The 19,306-nt window shown below is 42.6% G+C and overlaps 1 protein-coding gene across 1 annotated transcript; it reads left to right on the top strand.

The window, feature by feature from the left end:
* Positions 1-8,295: 8,295 nt before the first annotated feature.
* On the top strand, positions 8,296-10,303 carry LOC141786682 (uncharacterized). The gene is made up of 2 exons (XM_074665234.1): positions 8,296-9,933; positions 10,078-10,303. The coding sequence occupies exons 1-2, from the start codon at positions 8,298-8,300 to the stop codon at positions 10,188-10,190; spliced, it is 1,749 nt and encodes a 582-aa protein (XP_074521335.1). The 5' UTR covers positions 8,296-8,297; the 3' UTR covers positions 10,191-10,303.
* Positions 10,304-19,306: the final 9,003 nt, after the last annotated feature.

The raw sequence follows: 19,306 nt of genomic DNA, 5'->3' as shown, positions 1-19,306 counted from the left end.
CTTCAGAACAGTGGAGACACCTGCTGGAGACTCTGTGGGACAAAAGATGCAAATCACTGTCCTATTTTTTTGGAGTTGTCAATGGATCAAAGCGTTTTGGGAGCCGCTGTGGAAGCGTTTGAACCATATCTTTACTGAGGACGTTCCTCTTAAGTTGGAAGCCCTGTATATGGGAGATTTTTCTTTTGGAAACTGATCTCTGAGAGACAAAACGCTGCTGGCTGCGCTTTTGGCAGCAAGCAAAAAGACAATCACCAGAAAGTGGTTAAAACCCCAGGCACCTACAATTGAAGAGTGACTTGCTATTGTACAGGACGTTTACGGTCTTGAGAGGTGGTCATTTTCTCTGAAGGGTCAAAGGGAATCCTTTTTCAGGACTTGGTCATTTTGGACAAACTACGTGAAACCCCTAATCTCTGTAATCTGACCACGTTTTGTTTATTGTGAATCCACCTACCTGGTTTAGGTTTGGGTGTAGGTTGATGCAAAGGTCAAAATGTTGATGTGTCTCATTCCAGATAAGTTAAGAAACGGAGCCAGCCCCCTCCTCCGCTCACCTCTTCTCCTTGTTAAATGTATGAAAACTAAGGATTGGCAATGATCATTTTCATAACCACACTGAACGTGTGGAATGTTTACTGCATACTGTACCCTTTCCCCAAAGCAATGTTATGTCACATGTGCCTTTCCAAACAAACATAAAAATTGACAAAAAAAAAGAAAAGTGCTATGTTGACCCAATTATTATTATTATCATTATTATTATTATTATTATTATCATCATTATTATTATTGTTGTTATCATTATTATTATTATTATTATTATTAGTAGTAGTAGTAGTAGTAGTAGTATATATTATTATCATAGTAGTAGTAGTAGTAGTAGTAGTAGTAGTAGTAGTAGTAGTAGAAGTAGCAGTAGTATCATTGAAACGTCATCAAAGCTTGGACACATGGAGTTTTTCTCAGACACCTCAGAATAAGGTGCTTCTTGTTTGTGGAGGTTCACCACTGTTCCTGTACATTTAAGAAAGTTTGAGCTGAATGCCGACATTTGTCCTTACTCTTGTTGGACGACTTTTCATGTTGTATAATTGGGATTGTAGGTAACAGAAATAGCAGGGCCCTACTTGTTCCTTATTTTAGAAATCAGATGTTTATGGGAGCCAGACACTGTTTTTTGGGGCTGTGTGTTTTGTGCTTCTCCACAGAGCGGAAGGAAGAATGAGTTTGGAACTGGAGAAGGGGGAATTAAAAGGCAAAATTGAACAACTCTAACGCTCCTTACTGCGGGTTTTTGGGGGATTGTAAAACATGTCGGGAGGGAGAGCCCAGAAGAAATAAGACTCTAAAGTCAAAAGAGAAAAAATGGATCTATTTTTACCCGTCTCCACTCTGATTCCTACCGAGTCCCTCATCGCCTCTACTGCTCAGACTCTGGCTGCACAGCAGCTAGCAATGGAGGCGCCTGTGACCGAGCTATTTTGGCTTCAAAACCAACAACTATGGTAAATGGCAGAGCCACGCTGTCCACTTTATACACGGGATGCTCCACGCTCTCTTCCAGCGCTCGTTCCTCAACAGGAGCAGACATTGGGTGGTGGGTTCGGTGGCAAAGTGAGAAGCCTGCAACGAGTACGAGCAGAGACCCTGTTACCATGGCGGCGTCAAAGCTTATGTTTGCAGTTGGAAGAGCCAGTGAGCACGTGTGAGTGTTCCCGTTAATGCACTCACCACTCTGCTGGGGAAGCTGCTCAACTCACCCTGATCAAAACCCAAACGTGCGCTGACACAAGCTTTTCCTGGCTTTTTCTTGGACCCTTGATAAGAAATGTTTGAACAGTCATTTTGGATGTTGTGTATGTGCCCAGTGTTCATTCTGCTGCTTCAGAAAAACCCTGCGGAGAGAGTCAGAGAACAGTCGTACAAGGTTGACTTTTTATTCATCACTCAATAACAATTTCAATGATGATTTTTAAGCACAGTCATAACACGACAGTCATATGAGGAAACGTGTGTGTGCTCACTTGTGTAAATGTGTGTGTAAAACAGAAAATGATCAATGATTTGAATAAATACAGAAAAATGTGCAAATAAAGCCTTGATTGTTTTCTTTCTGAAAGTAAAAAAGGTATAAAACTCTGGTTTGTCCTCAAACACTTTGGCTTAAACATAAACAGAGAACTGAAGCTGCAAATGATGCAAATGATGCAAATTAGGAGTCTCTATCGCATCCATGTTCCATCTCTACATGAAACCTCAAGGCTGACTGTTGCAGTCCTCTAAAGTTGCCAGTAGAGTGCGGAACACACACACAAACACACACACACACGCACACGCACACGCTCACACTCACACACAAACACACACACACACACACACACACACACACTCACACACACACACACACACACACACACACACACACACACACTCACAAACACACTCACACACACTCTCACACACACTCTCACACTCACACACACACACACACACACACACACACACACACACACACACACACACACACACACACACACACACACACAGTTTCCCCACCCTCCATACATCTACATAGTCTATGTGACAGGTCAGTAACTCTGCATCCTTCTCTGGGAAAAGCTGGTGGCCCATTTTCTGTAAAGAAAAGCAGAAATGAGGCTCACAGTTGAGAGGACAGTTTGATTTGAGCTCAGTGGTGTTTTATAGGCTGAAAAATGAATTCTACATTCAAAAGTATTTACAAATGAAGATTCTATTCATTGTTGTAAAAAAACAGAATTGAACAGGAGTTTATTGATGTGCGTGCAGACAGAATGGTTTTTGGATTGGTCTGCTGGTGTCCTCCCCCAGCAGAGGGTCACTGGTCTCTGGTACCACTGTTATGATGTTCGCTGAGAGAAAAGTTCAGGGTCCCCTGGTCTGACTAACCAGCCAGAGTCTGCGTGTGCTGTTTTATTGTGAAATAGAGCAGATCACCTGAGCCAGTAGCGCCCCTGAGTCCCTGTCCCGGTCCATCTTCTCTGTTTAATTTGATGCGAGCCGCTTGAATCGATTTCTGTTCCCGACCTCACTCGGTGCATGTCTTACTCCAGCCCTGGAGTCCTGATCTGTAATAAAGGGGAAAAGGCTGAAAGATGAGCTGAGAAAAAAGTAAAGACCAACAGAAAAGCTTTGAACTTGCAGGTAAACACATCAGGAGACTTGGGGCGTATCAGCCTAAAGAGTTTTCATACTCCTGTCATGTTTTCAGTTTGCTTTGGAAGGTTTAGGCAGCTAGACGGGATCTTTTTGTCAGAACGGAAAGCTCTAGAGCAGGGATGTCAAACTGGTGCCAACTATTTTTCCTTCCAAGCAAGAACTCCAGCAGCTGATTCCACTGATTAGTCCCTGCTCTCTGCTTGAAGGTGAGGTCACGAGTGGAATCAGCTGGTGGAGTTGTTGGTAGGAAAGAAAAGCTGCAGCCTCTTGGCCCTCCATGGCAGGAGTTTGGCATCCCTGCAGTCTCCAGAATGGCACTCCTCACGGGTCGATGCAGATAATAAGGTGAGATTAAAGTGAAAGTTTAGCTCTGTTCCACTTGTGTGTATGTGTCAGTGTAGCTTTAAAGCGAGAGGGAAATGTATGAGGTAAAGATCCAGGTGGTCCAGCTGGAGGTGATTTAGAGAGTGACTGAGACACACGGGGATGTCCTCTGGGGCATGTCCTCTGGGGATGTCCTCTGGGGATGTCCTCCGGGGATGTCCTCTGGGGATGTCCTCCGGGGATGTCCTCCGGGGATGTCCTCCGGGGATGTCCTCTGGGGATGTCCTCTGGGGCATGATGGGTAGTCCACAGCTAAGAAAAGATGGCAAGTGTGAGATGGCTGAGAGAAATAGACAGACTGACATAGACAAGGATGCCACAGCTTAAAGGAAGCAGCAAAGCTGATTTGAAGGCGTTGTTAATCCAGGAGTGATTTGACTTTGCGGCTTGTTTTTGTGGAGAAGAAAGAAAATGTGTGAAGTTGTTGGTTGATTTGTAAAGTGCGCTAACTGAGAATGAATGCAACCCGCGCACCCCAGCCCGCGGGCCCCTGCCCAACCCTAGGCGGGCCGGGGCCAAGTCTCCCACCCCTGGCAGCCAGCCCTTTAGCCCCCGCTGTCCCTCGGGGGCCTTGCTCTCCGGCGGGTCCCGGGGAACCCAACCCCTTGCCCTGCTCTCCACTGAGTCCCTGGGAACCCACCCACCCACCCCCTGCTCTCCAGTGGGTCCTCGGGAACCCAGACTTAAACCCCCCTCCACCGACTACACCACTTGGCCCGTCCCAAAAGAACGTCGTGCCCCTGGTAGGAGCAAGCCATTTTTTCAGAAGGCAAAAGAAAAAAAGTGTCCACAGCCTGCACAGCCTGTACAGCCTATGCACTTTGGCCTGGCTCTCACAGAAACTGGAAAAAACAAAGCTTGGTTCCCAGAGATAACTGGATCACTTTCTGCTGATCTAAAAAACAAATCAGTGCCGTGCTCTATGTGCTTTGCAAACCACCGAGAAACAGCAGAGAGACTGTGTCTCAAATCACTTCTTTACTTCCACCGTCTATCTGGAGAGCGTACGCGTGTTCACATTGACACTTTGGAATTACGTGGAGCACTTTGCTTTCTCAGCTGGTGAACTCAAAACAGTCAGGCAGTTGAGTGCTGAACGCTGAACGCTGGCTACTTCTCCCCCTCAGTGGTCTCCACGTTGCCTACACAGAGGAAGAACGACCAAAGGACGGATGACGGTTACAATTCATGAATGACAGAAGAACACCTGTGAACAGATGTGAAATGGGATCATCACAGCCGCAGTGTGAAAATGTAACAAATTCTGAGCAAAGTGAAGACATTTTTTTTAAGTCAAAACTTAATTATAGATAATAATTAATAGTAAAAATAATCAAAGATATTCTAATGTGAAAAATGACAGCTCTGTCTTTAGAAAATGTTTCAGTCAGTGCATTTTGGTCTGAATAGAAAAATGTGTAGGTATGTCAGGAGTTTGTGCGCTCTGTCTTACTGTAGAAACATGAAGGGGGTCTGCTGTTTGTGGGGACATAAAAATCGCCCAAAGTTTGCACATAAACCATATTATTAGGAGATTACGCTCTTTTAAAATGACTTGTTTATATTTTCTGAAGTTGCTGCCTTCAGTCTGTTCTGATAAATACACACTGAATCTTTGCAGCAAACCTCTGTTAATGTTTATTCCCGACCCTTCCATCACTTTACTGGCTCCTTCATTTTATGTGAGCAGTAAAAAAAAAAATGATCTGGCTAAAAATCTGTGGATTTCCTTTCACTTGAGTCTAACCCTACCTCCACACGTTCTGCCTCTCCAGCTGTCTGAGCTTGATAAGTGATTGCTAGGGGCGGGAAACATGGTTTAAACTAGATTAAAACAATACAAAGTAGTGTACAGTAACAGCTCAGGACGTACACCTCGCTTTATCGCTCGGGAATACCCGTGTTTACGGTAGACTTTCAAGTATTGGTTCATTACATTGTCGATTAAACAATGTTAAAGATGTCAGTCGTCTCACCTCTCCTCCTGTGTCAGCCCTCTCCTCCAAGTGTTGATAGTTTCATGTGGTCTTCTTCATCCCAGCGTTATTTCACGGCCAGTAAGAAAAGCCGGCCCCATACCGCCCTCCTACGGTCGGGATGGGCTTCGTTCATCCCGAGTTCAATAAAAGAGAGCCGCTTATCCCACTTTCAGCATCTGAATTACCGGATCAAAACTCTCAATTCCTACTCAGTGAAAATTGTGTTTGTATTTTATTTCATAGTTATTAATAGTTTGATTCATTTTTACATCAAGTCGTGTTTATGCTGAAAGCGACGACGTATGTAAACCACTGGAGTCGACGTGTGAAACTTTTGGGAAAATAATCAATTCTTTCCAAGAAAAAAAAAAAAAAAAAGCATTATTTTCTGAAATTTCCAGCAGGCATCGGAGGGTTAATAATTTGGACTTTTATTACCCGTTTTAATATTTTGTGTTATTTTGTTTATTGTCAAAACGTCAGGGACGCACGGGTTGCGTCTGAATTTGATTGGTGCAGATGAATTCTAGAATCTGTGAATTCATCGGGGTATAAAATCAAGCTGGACGTTCCTTCCGCCTTTTTCACCAAGGCACTTGGAGAGGTATGTTGCAGTTTTTCCTGCTAAAGCTTGGCTAGCTTAAGCACAACTCAATAAAATGCATTTTTAATCGTATCGGGTTTCATATTGTGTGTTTCATGCATGTATTTTTGTATTTCTTGTTGAGATCTGTGACTTTTTGAAAGGTTTGACAGAGTTCAAATCACCCCTTGGGGTGAAACGGACCTTTGATCACAACAAGACTAAAAGGGCTGCTTCAATTCATTTCCGATTGTAAATGTCAGTGTGAATTTCAAGTTAAAATACAGTTTTTAGCTTTGATAGTTTCAGCTGCGACATTGCCCGCATCGTTGTGTTACAAGTATACTTGGAAGTTGAACAAAACCAAGGTAATGCTTCAGATATGTGTTAAAAGCAAGACGATTTTTGTCTTTAAGCTACCAAAGTTAACTCAGTATTGGTTTATCTTTTATGTCCATGCATTTATATGAATTCATTTGGTAGTAGTGACTGTAAATGGGACGATTTCTGCCGCACGAACTCTGTGGTCGCAAGGCCGCTGCTATGGCAACTCAAGCTAGTTTTTCATCTGTTTTCACAGTTTTCGGCTAATGTTTCAGCCATAAAATACTGCAGCACATGCTAGCTCTGTTTATCTTTTAACAGATAATTTAAATAACCATTAAACAGTACACTGTTAGCTCTAATCATAACACGATGGATGAAGGGTTATTTCTCTTTTATTTACATAAATATTCTGCGTCTCTACTGTCACTGAACAGATGTCTGTCAGCAGTTATCTGAACTAATTTAACGAATAACACCAAAGGTTATGGCGATTGTTGGCTTTTATTGAGATTTGTGACGCTCTCAAAAGGTTTGACGGAGTTTAAATCTTCCGTTGGGGTGAAACGGATCTTCGATCATAAATAGTCTAAAAGGGCTGCTTAGTTACTTTTCCGATTGTAAATCTCAGTGTGAATTTCAAGTTAAAATACAGTTTTTAGCTTTGTTAGTTTCAGCTGCGACATTGCCCGCATCGGTGTATTACAAGTATACTTGGAAGTTGAACAAAACCAAGGTAATGCTTCAGATATGTGTTCAAAGAAAGAAGAAATTTGTCTGTAAACTACCAAAGTTAACTCGGTATTGGTTTATTTTTCTTTTCATGCATTCATATGAATTCATTTGGTATTAGTGACCGTAAACAGGACAATTTCTGCGGGCGAGCTCGGTGGTCGCAAGGCCGCTGCTATGGCAACACAAGCTAGTTTTTCATCTGTTTTCACAGTTTTCGGCTAATGTTTCAGCCATAACATGCTGCAGCACAGCGCTAAACAGTTAAACGTTGATCGAGGAGATCATATGAGTGTAGCGTACAGCTATGGGCCACAAAGATAACTTGACTACAGTTTAACATGTCTGTCCAGGTCATATTTTCAAATGTGCTGACGTGTCTTTGGGACTGTTTCTGTGATACAAATATGACAAGACTTGATCCTGTTGTTTGCAAAGAGATGTGAATATCATGCTTTGTACTGGTGTCAAAGTCAATAGAATAGAAGAGGACACGTTTGGATTATCCCGAGGGGAAATTCAGGAGTCACAGCAGCAGCAGCAAAATGTCAGATGTTGCTGTTATTATAGCCCTCACTACTATTTGAACAGAGTTTATCAGTCAGAACTAAAATCACATGGTCCTTCATGTTGTCACTTCCCTATAAATATTCAATCCAATACAAACAATCAGTTGTAAACAGTAAATGACCATGAAGAGATAAATGACTTTAAGATGTGAAATAAAACAAAGGGTATTTTGGTTTTATTTTGTAACTAAACAAATATTCTGATAAATTGATGTTTCAGAATACTGACACGAGAAGCAAAACAAACTGATTCAAAGCATGACCGGGAGGAGAGAGGAGCAGAGGAGAGGAGGAGAAGAGAGAGGCGGGAGAGGCTTGTGGAGAGAGATCAAGAGTATGGAGAGCCTGAGACAGGAGCAGGAGGAGGTGGAGAGAAAGGTAAGTATGAGCGGCCTGAGGAGCAGGGAGAGGAGACACAGCCAGGAGCGAGAGGAGAGGGAGAGATGGGATTGGGAGGAGACGCTGAGACAGGAGGTGATGGAGGTAGAGAGAAAGGTAAGTATAGCCCAGATGAGGAGGAGGGAGATGAGACAGCGCCAGGAGCGAGAGGAGAGGGAGAGATGGGAGTTGGAGGAGACACTGAGACAGGAGGAGGAAGAGAGAAGGGTAAGACTGGCCAGGATGAGGAGGGAGGAGAGGAGACGGAGTCAGGAGCGAGAGGAGAGGGAGAAATGGGAGTTGGAGGAGACACTGAGACAAGAGGAGCAAGACGGAAGGGTAAGACTGGCCAGGATGAGGAGGAGGGAGAGGAGAAGGAGACAGGAGGAGAGAAGGGAGAGATGGGAGTCGGAGGAGGAGGAGAAAGACAGAAGGGTAGGTATGGCCAGGATGAGGAGGAGGGAGAGATGGGAGTCGGAGGAGGAAGACAGAAGGGTAGGTACGGCCAGGATGAGGAGGAGGGAGAGGAGACAGAGCCAGGAGCCAGAGGAGAGGGAGAAGCTGAGACTGAGACTGGAGGAGGAGAAGAAGAGGTTGAAACTGAAGAAGAGAGAAGAAAGAGAGAGACGGGTAAGTTTGGAAAGAAGGAGAACACCGAGAGCTGAAATACTGGGACTGCAGGAGGAGGAGGAGAGACTGAGACTGAAGAAGGAGGAGGAGGAGAGACTGAGACTGAAAGAGGAGGAAAGAGAGACACAGGTAAGTTTGGAAAGAGGGAGAGAAGAAAGAGAGAAATTACTGAGACAGGTGGAGGAGGTGATTCTGAGTGAGGAGGAGCTAAGAAAGGCCATACATGACCTGAAGAAGGAAAAGGAGCTGTATGAAAGAAACAGACTGAGACTGAGGGAGGAGGAGGAGGAGAGGCTGAGACTGGAGGAGGAGGAGGAGAGAGTGAGACAGGAAAAGGAAGAGGAGAGCCGGAGACTGAAAGAGTACGAGGAGAGACTGAGGCTGGAGAAGGAGGAGAAGAGACTGAGACTGAAAGAGGAGGAGGAGAGACTGAGACTGAAAGAAGAGGAGGTGAGACTGAGACAGAAAGAGGAGGAGAAGAGACTGAGACTGAGAGAGGAGAAGAGGAGACTTAGACTGGAGGAGAAAAAGGAGAGACTGAGACTGAAAGAGGAGGAGGAGAGACTGAGACAGAAAGAGGAGGAGAGGGAGCGACAGGGGCTGAAGAAGGAGGAGAGAGAGAGACAGGTAAGTTTGGAAAGAGGAGAACAAAGAGAGAAATTACTGAGACAGGTCAATCGGACTAAGGAGGAGTTCAGGAAGCTAAGACAGGAGCTAAGAAAGGAGAAGGAGGTGTATGAAAGAAACAGACCCAGACTGAAGGAGGAGGAGGAGGAGGAGGAGGAGGAGAGAAGACAAAGACGGAAGAGACTGAGACAGGAGAAGGAGGAGGAGAGACTGAGACTGAAGAAAGAGGAGGAAGAAGAGAGACTTGATGAGGAGGAGGAGAAGAAGAGCCTGAAACTGGAGGAGGCAAAGGAGAGACTGAGACTGGATGAAGAGGAGGAGGAGGAGAAGCATGTAGTTGAGGAGGAGGAGAAATGTGGAGGACAGGCACACTCTGGGGAACAGGAGGAAGAGGAAAGTCAGCAACCTCTTCAAAACAGAGGCCTGTTTTCAAGACTGAAACTGCGCCTCCTGGAGCACCAGAGGAACCAGGTCCTCAAGGCCATCACCAGGAGCCAGAAGAAGGAGGCCAAGATCCAGGCCAGGGGTAAGAAAGCAACTTTCAAACCTTGTTGTTTTTTTTTTACATTTCTCTGATGAAGAAAAGATTTGATTTGATCAAAAGTCTGCCAAATTCAGACGAGCTCTCAGCTTCACTCAAAAGTGACCTCGAACGTTGTGTTTCTTTCAGAGGACGATCCTGTCATCAAGGAGCTTCACACAGGCAGGCAGCAGAGGAAGAGGAGGGAGCTGCAGGAGAAGCAGAAAATCTTGGAGGAGAAGATCAGCGGCAAGACCAGGTAAGGGTTCCAGGATACACCCAGCCAAGGAGAAGAGGTAAGGATTTGGTAAGTATTTGGATTATTTAGTGCACACACGTTTCATAAAACAATTCAAAACACACTCAACATTTAGACAGTTCAATCATTTACAAATCAATTCAAAAAAAATCTTAAATAGATTAAATAACCTAGAATAGTTATTTCAAGTTAATATAATGTAGAACAAAGTCATTTGTCCTCCGGTGAGGGGGGGTGGTGGCAGGGTAAAAGTAAACATTTAAGCAGTTAAATTGTTTCAAATAATCATTTAAATTTTCACCCCCCCAAAAAAACAATTAAAGAAAAAATTAATTTAATAATAATAAAAATAATAATTATAATGATAATAAAAACTTTAAAAACCTATAATTATTGTTTCAAAGTTTAGAACAAAGTTATTTGTCCTCCGGTAAGGGGGGGTGGTGGTAGGGTAAAAGTTAACATTTAAGCAGTTAAATTGTTTCAAATAATCATTTAAATTTTCTCAAAAAAAAAAAACAATTAAAGAAAGTATTAATTCAATAAAAATAATAATAATTATAATTATAATAAAAACTTTAAAAACCTAGAATTATTGTTTCAAAGTTTAGAACAAAGTTATTTGTCCTCCGGTGAGGGGGGGTGGTGGCGGGGTAAAAGTTAACATTTAAGCAGTTAAATTGTTTCATAAAAATCATTAAAATAGTAATATTAAAATAATAATAATAATTATAATGATGATGAAAAAAAAGAAGAAAATAGAAAACGGCATAAAAAGCTAGAATAGTTGTCTTAAAGTAAAACTAATGTAGAACAAAGTTATTTGTCCTCCGGTGAGGGGGGGTGGTGGCGGGGTAAAAGTTAACATTTAAGCAGCTAAATTGTTTCACAAATTAATTAAGATAATAGTTATGATATTAACACTAATAATAATAATTATAATGATATTTGATAATGATAATAATAATACTTAATATTAATGAAACAAAAACAAACATAAAAACCTAGAATAGTTGTTTTAAAGTAAAACTAATGTAGAACAAAGTTATTTGTCCTCCGGTGAGGGGGGGTGGTGGCGGGGTAAAAGTACACATTTAAGCAGTTAAATTTTTTCAAATAATCATTTAAATTTTCACACACACACAAAAAAAACCATTAAAGAAAAAGATAATTTGATAATGATAATAATAATTTAAAAAAACATTAAAAACCTAGAATAGTTATTACAAATTTTAGAACAAAGTTATTTGTCCTCCGATGAGGGGGGGTGGTGGCAGGGTAAAAGTTAAATGTTGGACAAAACACATAAAAATTTTTTATGTGTATCTTTTAAATCAAAGCATTTTTTGAAACCGTTATTTGATTAGATAAGTTAGAGCCTATGTGTTGTCCACAAAAGGTGTTCAATTTATAGAATATATTTTTTTCAAAAATCACAATAATCATCTTAGAACAAAAAAAAAAAGGATAATGTCTAAATAGTTCTTGTAATGTAGAATAAAGTTATTTGTCCTCCGAAGAGGGGGGGTGGTGGCGGGCCAAAAATAAAAAATAACAACAACCACAAAAACAACAACAAAGGAAGACAGCTGCAGTGTGTGCTGTGAGACACACACAATCAAATAACATGTCAATAAATTGAAAAACAATGTAAAAAATGATCAAATAATCAAAGATCATAGGACACATGATCATAGGTAGGGAAAGATGAATTCAGCTCATATTGAACTTGATAACCCAGTTTGATCTGACCTTCATTTATGAGTTACACTACAAAATGCGGATTGTCCTTTTTATTACTATTATTATTGTTACATTCCACGCTGGTGCAGCTGTGATGACTTTCTTTCTTCTACAGTTTTAATTCAACCGCTTTTCTCTTTGATATTAGTCTTAAAAATAGTTCTAAATAAATAATGTCTGTCATGATCAGACCTGATAAATTTCCATCTTAATAAATATGAGTCTGGAAACAAATACATTCAAAACAGGACTTAATGATTCAATGAGGAAAAGAGACGGTCTGAAAGCGTAGCATGGAATAAAGTTATTTGTCCTCCGATGAGGGGGGGTGGTGGCGGGCTAAAATTAGGCAAAACAAGAAAAAACAAGAAGCATCAAACAGAAGAAGTGTGTGATTTAACACCCCAATATGACACAGTGTAGCGATAGATTCACAGCCAATTTGAAAATGACAAAGATACAAAGTCAAACAACCTGAAGACGTCAAACTTGTGAGAGCAGATGATCCCCGACACAGAGACGGAAGAACAACCCGAGCACAGGCGCTCTGCAAAGCACAATGTAGGAAACACTGTTCAGCGCCTATTTGAGGTAAGTTCTCATCTGAAGAAAATCAAATGTTGTGAGGAAAGGCATCAAAGTACGGCATCTTGTCTCCCACTGGCTGTCCCCTGCCTCCAAGGCTCCTGAGTGGATGAAAAACACAGGGATGGACCTGCAGTACAACAGGATACCGCCCGCTTCAGGAAAAGCCCAAACTATCAGCACCAACAGCCGTCAGCCAGCGTGGAAAACACTGCTGGAGCATCGGCGCACAAAAACACTGAGCAGCGACGGTTGAGCTCTTTCAAGCTCATCAAGTGGGTGAAATGTACGGTCCTGAGCTGGGACCAGAGCAGACTTCGGTGCAGCGTTACCACAAACCACTTGAGCTTACGGCCACGACTGTTCCAGTGAACGCAAACGCTGCAGTAAACGCAGGTATGACATACAGCGTGTAGTCCGGATCAGTGTACATGTGCTGCTGATGCTCCCTGAAAGTTTTCTTTCTTCTGTCACAAGGTTTCCATCGACAGAGAAACAAAGGAGGGAAGTGAAGACATTAAAACCAAGTGAGGTGACATATGACAAACACCTGACAGACAAACCTGTGAGCATGCTTTCACTCCCAATAGGTGAGTGTTCTTTTGCACGGTGTGCTGTCAACAAGATATTGTGTGTCATGTGACTCCAGAGTCGTGGTCTCCTCAGGTGATCCAGATCTAGAGCAGCGAACAGAACCAGGGTTCAGCTCCAGAGGTCTGGGCTCTGTAGATCCCGCTGCAGCAGAAGATGGGGATGCTACGCCCAGTTTGAGCAGCTGGTACTCTGGGAAACAGTTCACCCTGACCTGTGTAAAGTGGATACACACTCTCTGTGCACTCCAGCCTCTTCAGTGCCGTGTGGACGAGTTTTCCCAAGGCCGAGGAAAAAGTTTTGAACAGAAGAAACTGACTGAGTCTAAAAACTGTGGATAAAAGCTCAGAACCAGTTCCTCAAGCACACACACTCTGCCCAGTTCCTCAAGCACACACACACTGCCCAGTTCCTCAAGCACACACACACTGCCCAGTTCCTCAAGCACACACACTCTGCCCAGTTCCTCAAGCACACACACTCTGCCCAGTTCCTCAAGCACACACACTCTGCCCAGTTCCTCAAGCACACACACTCTGCCCAGTTCCTCAAGCACACACACACTGCCCAGTTCCTCAAGCACACACCCCATTTTCCCACACACCCATGAAGCTCTTTACCAATGAACCTGTGGTGCCACATTATGTAATAACGCCCCGTGCTGTAATGATGTCATACATTTTCAATTCATTATGTAAAAAACAGCATTTTGTAACAATCTGACACATTCTGTTTTATAGTGTTTTTAATGTATGTGTTAAAATTTGCTGCATTATGTAACACATTCAGACATATTACATCAGTCATTACAAAATGCAGGTGTTGTATTTTTTTTAAATGAAGAAAATGTAAGAATTAGGTGCATTATGCAACAAACCAGCCAAATAGATATCTTAAATTTCAATAATACTAATAATAATGATACTAATAATAATGATAATAATAATAATAATAATAATAATAATAATAATAATAATTATTATTATTATTATTATTATTATTATTATTATTATTATTATTATAAAAACCTTTTACTATCAGAAATATATTGTAAGTGTGGGTGCCTGGAGGGCTGAGAGGTGGGCAAGGCACCTACCAACGGGTAAAACTAAAATGATAGGAATTTCTCCTACCAAGGGCGCGAGGTCTTTTGGGGGCCGTGGCCGTTTGGTGTAGTCAGCAGAGGGGGGGGCGCTTAAGTGTGGGTGCACAGGGCCGAGAGGTGCAGGAGTCACGCAGGGCCTCAGGTGGTCCCGGTGGTCCCGGTGGTCCAGGCGGTCCGGGGCTAAGTGTGGGTGCCGGGGGGGCTGGCTGAGAGGTACCCAAATGGCCTGCCAACACCTGATGCCCCCCTGACGCTCCTGGGGCTTGGTGCCAGTCAGTGGAGTTTGATTTAGATTTGACCAGTGAGGCGTTGTCACCAGTTTTCCAGATGAAATTATATCCACCCTTCATGCTGCTTACTTTAAGTCAATATCTTTTTGATGATCTGTTTTTTTTTTTCCTCTAATGAAGACATCCATTTTGGTGGTTTGTTACATAATGCACATAATTCTTTCATTTTCTTCATCAAAAAGTGCAACGCCTGCATTTTGTATTTACTGATGGATGCACGGTGTCACAATGTATTACACAATGCAGAGGAGTTTATTATGCACTGCGCTCAAAAATTGTAGACCAAAATGCAGCGTTATCACATGGTGAATTGAAAATTGATCACATTATTACATCATGGGGGGGGGGTTATTACATAAAGTGGCACTACAAACCCCCAAAACATACTTTGCCAAAAACCCATCAAATGATCAGTATTTGCACCAGTATGGAGCAATTGTTGTAACAAAATGATTAGCCTGTGTAAATGCATCCCCAATCTTTGTTTACACAAAGGTGTAAACAGATTTGCAAATGTGTCAAATATCCACAAATGTGTCTGCAAATCCAGAAATGTTTAAACTGCTTTGCAAATAAATGGATAGTCTTAAATGGCTGAAAAGTCTGGGTGTTTTTCAAATCCTATCACTGTTGTCATCATTACGACTGAGGCGGGCCTCCCGATGGACTGTCTGTGTGCACGTGATGTTTGCTACAGTCCTGCTGGGCCAGTGATCTGCAAATGAGAAAAGAAAGAAAGAATCCGTCTGTAAGAGGCGGATCACTTTGCCCTGAGCTCAGGCTCCCAGGCGCAGGCTGCCAGGTATGGCGCTATTGCTGTAGCACCACGCCTCAGCCACTTTGCAGTCCGCACTGCCTCAGTTGTATCTGATGATTTGTGTGGATTTTTAGCTCTTGTAAAACAAACAAAAAAATTAGACTTTTCAGCCATTTCAGGCTACATTTTAATTTGTGAATCAGTTTAAACATGTGTGGATTTGTGCACACACTTGTAAATATTTGACAGATTTGTGAATCAGTCCACACATTTGTGGATCACAGTTCACATATGTGTGGACGCACTGACCCACACACAAATCATTTTGCCACAATAATAGCTCAATACACCAGCTCAATGTGACAATGACATGAATGAGTCTTTGTTTGTGGAGCACGTCTTATGAACGTGGCAGGAGTAGTCCAGGATGAGGAGGTCAATTTGAGCTATTTCAAGGCTTCAAATCAAGGGCTGCATTAGGTCCACTTTAAAAAGTGGCCTAAAAATGAAGAGGTCAATTTAGGCGGCTAAAAAAAGTCGACTAGAATGGAGTTTATCAGACAGAGACAGACTCGGGACAACATCAGGAAAACTTGACATGTTCTGCACCGTTCAGTGCAACAAAGATTAGAAACCCTTGTGCTGAGTTTGGATGCAGAGAAGGCATTTGACTGGGTCACATGGACCTTTTGATATAAAGTGATGCCTAAATTTGGATTCCACCAGACCCTAATGCGGTGTTTCCCAATCCTGGTCCTGTGGACCCCCTGCCCTGCATGTTTTTTTATGTTCCCCACTCCGACACACCTGATTCAAACGATCAGCTCGTCATCGAGCTCTGCTGGAGCCTGATAACGAGCCATTCATTTGAATCAGGTGTGCTGGAGTGGGGTAACATCTAAAAGGTGCAGGGCAGGGGGGTCCCCCAGGACCAGGATTGGGAAACACTGCCCTAATTGATGTAATTGCTGCTTTGTACAATAAACCAAGAGCTAAGATAAAGATTAACGGAGCCCTATCTGATTGAACTGTGTTCCTCACAGTTTTATCTTCCTGGAAAAGGATCACCAAAACATGTGGGTTAGGGAATGGGACTCAAATACTTGAGCCTTAGAGTCAAATAGGATGGATGGCAGATTTAGGGCTCGGGTCTCAAAAGGCTTGACCACCTGTTACACTTTTATTCAGACAGGGATGTTTCAGAGTTTTGAGGAACTTGAAACATCTCATGGTTTAGAAAAAGATGACTTCCAGGGATATTTACGGGTCAGGACTTATTTTCATCAAAACTTGAAAGACAAGTGGGAAAAATCTGATTGAGAATCCCTCAGTGTGTTTCTAACTGTGCTGAAACAGGCTCACACTGTACAAAGCTCATTTCTAAACTATATGATGGTATTTTGCTATCTAAACAGGGTGATACAAACTATATAGGAAGTGAGTGGGAGAAGGAGGGAAACGTATCCATTTCAAGTGAGAGCTGGGAAAAGATTTGAAGTTACAATGGATGAGCTCAACCTCCAACACATGGAGGGAATTCTGTTGGAAAAACATTGGTAGATTTTTTTTGGTAACCCCAGCCCAGGAAAAACTTCAGAACAGTGGAGACACCTGCTGGAGACTCTGTGGGACAAAAGATGCAAATCACTGTCCTATTTTTTTGGAGTTGTCAATGGATCAAAGCGTTTTGGGAGCCGCTGTGGAAGCGTTTGAACCATATCTTTACTGAGGACATTCCTCTTAAATTGGAAGCCCTGTATATGGGAGATTTTTCTTTTGGAAACTGATCTCTGAGAGACAAAACGCTGCTGGCTGTGCTTTTGGCAGCAAGCAAAAAGACAATCACCAGAAAGTGGTTAAAACCCCAGGCACCTACAATTGAAGAGTGACTTGCTATCGTACAGGACATTTACAGTCTTGAGAGGTGGTCATTTTCTCTGAAGGGTCAAAGGGAATCCTTTTTCAGGACTTGGTCATTTTGGACAAAGTACGTGAAACCCGTAATCTCTGTAATCTGACCACGTTTTGTTTATTGTGAATCCACCTACCTGGTTTAGGTTTGGGTGTAGGTTGATGCAAAGGTAAAAATGTTGATGTGTCTCATTCCAGATAAGTTAAGAAACGGAGCCAGCCCCCTCCTCCCCTCACCTCTTCTCCTTGTTGTTAAGTCTATTAAAACTAAGGATTCGCCATGATCATTTTCATAACCACAGTGAACGTGTGGAAGGTTTACTGCATACTGTACCCTTTCCCCAAAGGAACGTTATGTCACATGTGCCTTTCCAAACAAACAAAACTTGCCAAAAAAGAAAAGTGCTATGTTGACCCAACTATTATTATTATTATCATTATTATTATTATTATTATTATTATTATTATTATTAGTAGTAGTAGTAGTAGTAGTAGTAGTAGTAGTAGTAGTAGCAGTAGTAGCAGTAGTATCATTGAAACGTCATCAAAGCTTGGACACATGGAGTTTTTCTCAGACACCTCAGAATAAGGTGCTTCTTGTTTGTGGAGGTTCACCACCGTTCCTGTACATTTAAGAAAGTTTGAGCTGAATGCCGACATTTGTCCTTACTCTTGTTGGATGACTTTTCATGTTGTATAATTGGGATTTAAGGTAACAGAAATAGCACAGCCCTAATTGTTCCTTATTTTAGAAATCAGATGTATATGGGAGCCAGACACTGCTTTTTGGGGCTGTGTTTTGTGCTTCTCCACAGAGGGGAAGGAAGAATGAGGTTGGAACTGGAGAAGGGGGAATTAAAAGGCAAAATTGAACAACTCTAACGCTCCTTACTGCGGGTTTTTGGAGGATTGTAAAACATGTCGGGAGGGAGAGCCCAGAAGAAATAAGACTCTAAAGTCAAAAGAGAAAATATGGATCTATTTTTACCCGTCTCCACTCTGATTCCTACCGAGTCCCTCATCGTCTCTACTGCTCAGACTCTGGCTGCACAGCAGCTAGCAATGGAGGCGCCTGTGACCGAGCTATTTTGCCTTCAAAACCAACAACCATGGTAAATGGCAGAGCCACGCTGTCCGCTTTATACACGGGATGCTCCACACTCTCTTCCAGCGCTCGTTCCTCAACATGAGCAGACATTGGGTGGTGGGTTCGGTGGCAAAGTGAAAAGCCTGCAAAGAGTACGAGCAGAGACCCTGTTACCATGGCGGCGTCAAAGCTTGTGTTTGCAGTTGGAAGAGCCAGTGAGCACGTGTGAGTGTTCCCGTTAATGCACTCACCGCTCTGCTGGGGAAGCTGCTCAACTCACCCTGATCAAAACCCAAACGTGCGCTGACACAAGCTTTTCCCGGCTTTTTCTTGGACCCTTGATAAGAAATGTTTGAACAGTCATTTTGGATGTTGTGTATGTGCCCAGTGTTCATTCTGCTGCTTCAGAAAAACCCTGCGGAGAGAGTCAGAGAACAGTCGTACAAGGTTGACTTTTTATTCATCACTCAATAACAATTTCACTGATGATTTTTAAGCACAGTCATAACACGACAGTCATATGAGGAAACGTGTGTGTGCTCACTTGTGTAAATGTGTGTGTAAAACAGAAAATGATCAATGATTTGAATAAATACAGAAAAATGTGCAAATAAAGCCTTGATTGTTTTCTTCCTGAAAGTAAAAAAGGTACAAAACTCTGGTTTGTCCTCAAACACTTTGGCTTAAACATAAACAGAGAACTGAAGCTGCAAATGATGCAAATTAGGAGTCTCTATCGCATCCATGTTCCATCTCTACATGAAACCTCAAGGCTGACTGTTGCAGTCCTTTAAAGTTGCCAGTAGAGTGCGGAACACACACACACAAACACACACACACACACACACGCGCACGCGCACGCACACACACACACACACACACACACACACACACACACACACACACACACACACACACACACACACACACACACACACACAGTTTCCCCACCCTCCATACATCTACATAGTCTATGTGACAGGTCAGTAACTCTGCATCCTTCTCTGGGAAAAGCTGGTGGCCCATTTCCTGTAAAGAAAAGCAGAAATGA

Source organism: Halichoeres trimaculatus, unplaced genomic scaffold (genome assembly GCF_033239565.1).
Source record: "Halichoeres trimaculatus isolate MK-OKI-2021-1 unplaced genomic scaffold, fHalTri1.1 fHalTri1_scaffold_61, whole genome shotgun sequence".
Taxonomy (NCBI): Eukaryota; Metazoa; Chordata; class Actinopteri; order Labriformes; family Labridae; genus Halichoeres; species Halichoeres trimaculatus.
The sequence above is the reverse complement of the archived record's forward strand: the minus strand, read 5'-3'. Positions and strand labels throughout refer to the sequence as shown.

Coding starts and splice junctions, on each gene's coding strand:
- LOC141786682 (XM_074665234.1), top strand. CDS start 8,298: ATGAGACAGCGCCAGGAGCGAGAGGAGAGGGAGAGATGGGAGTTGGAG. Junction 9,934..10,077: donor GGCCAAGATCCAGGCCAGGG/GTAAGAAAGCAA, acceptor TGTTTCTTTCAG/AGGACGATCCTGTCATCAAG.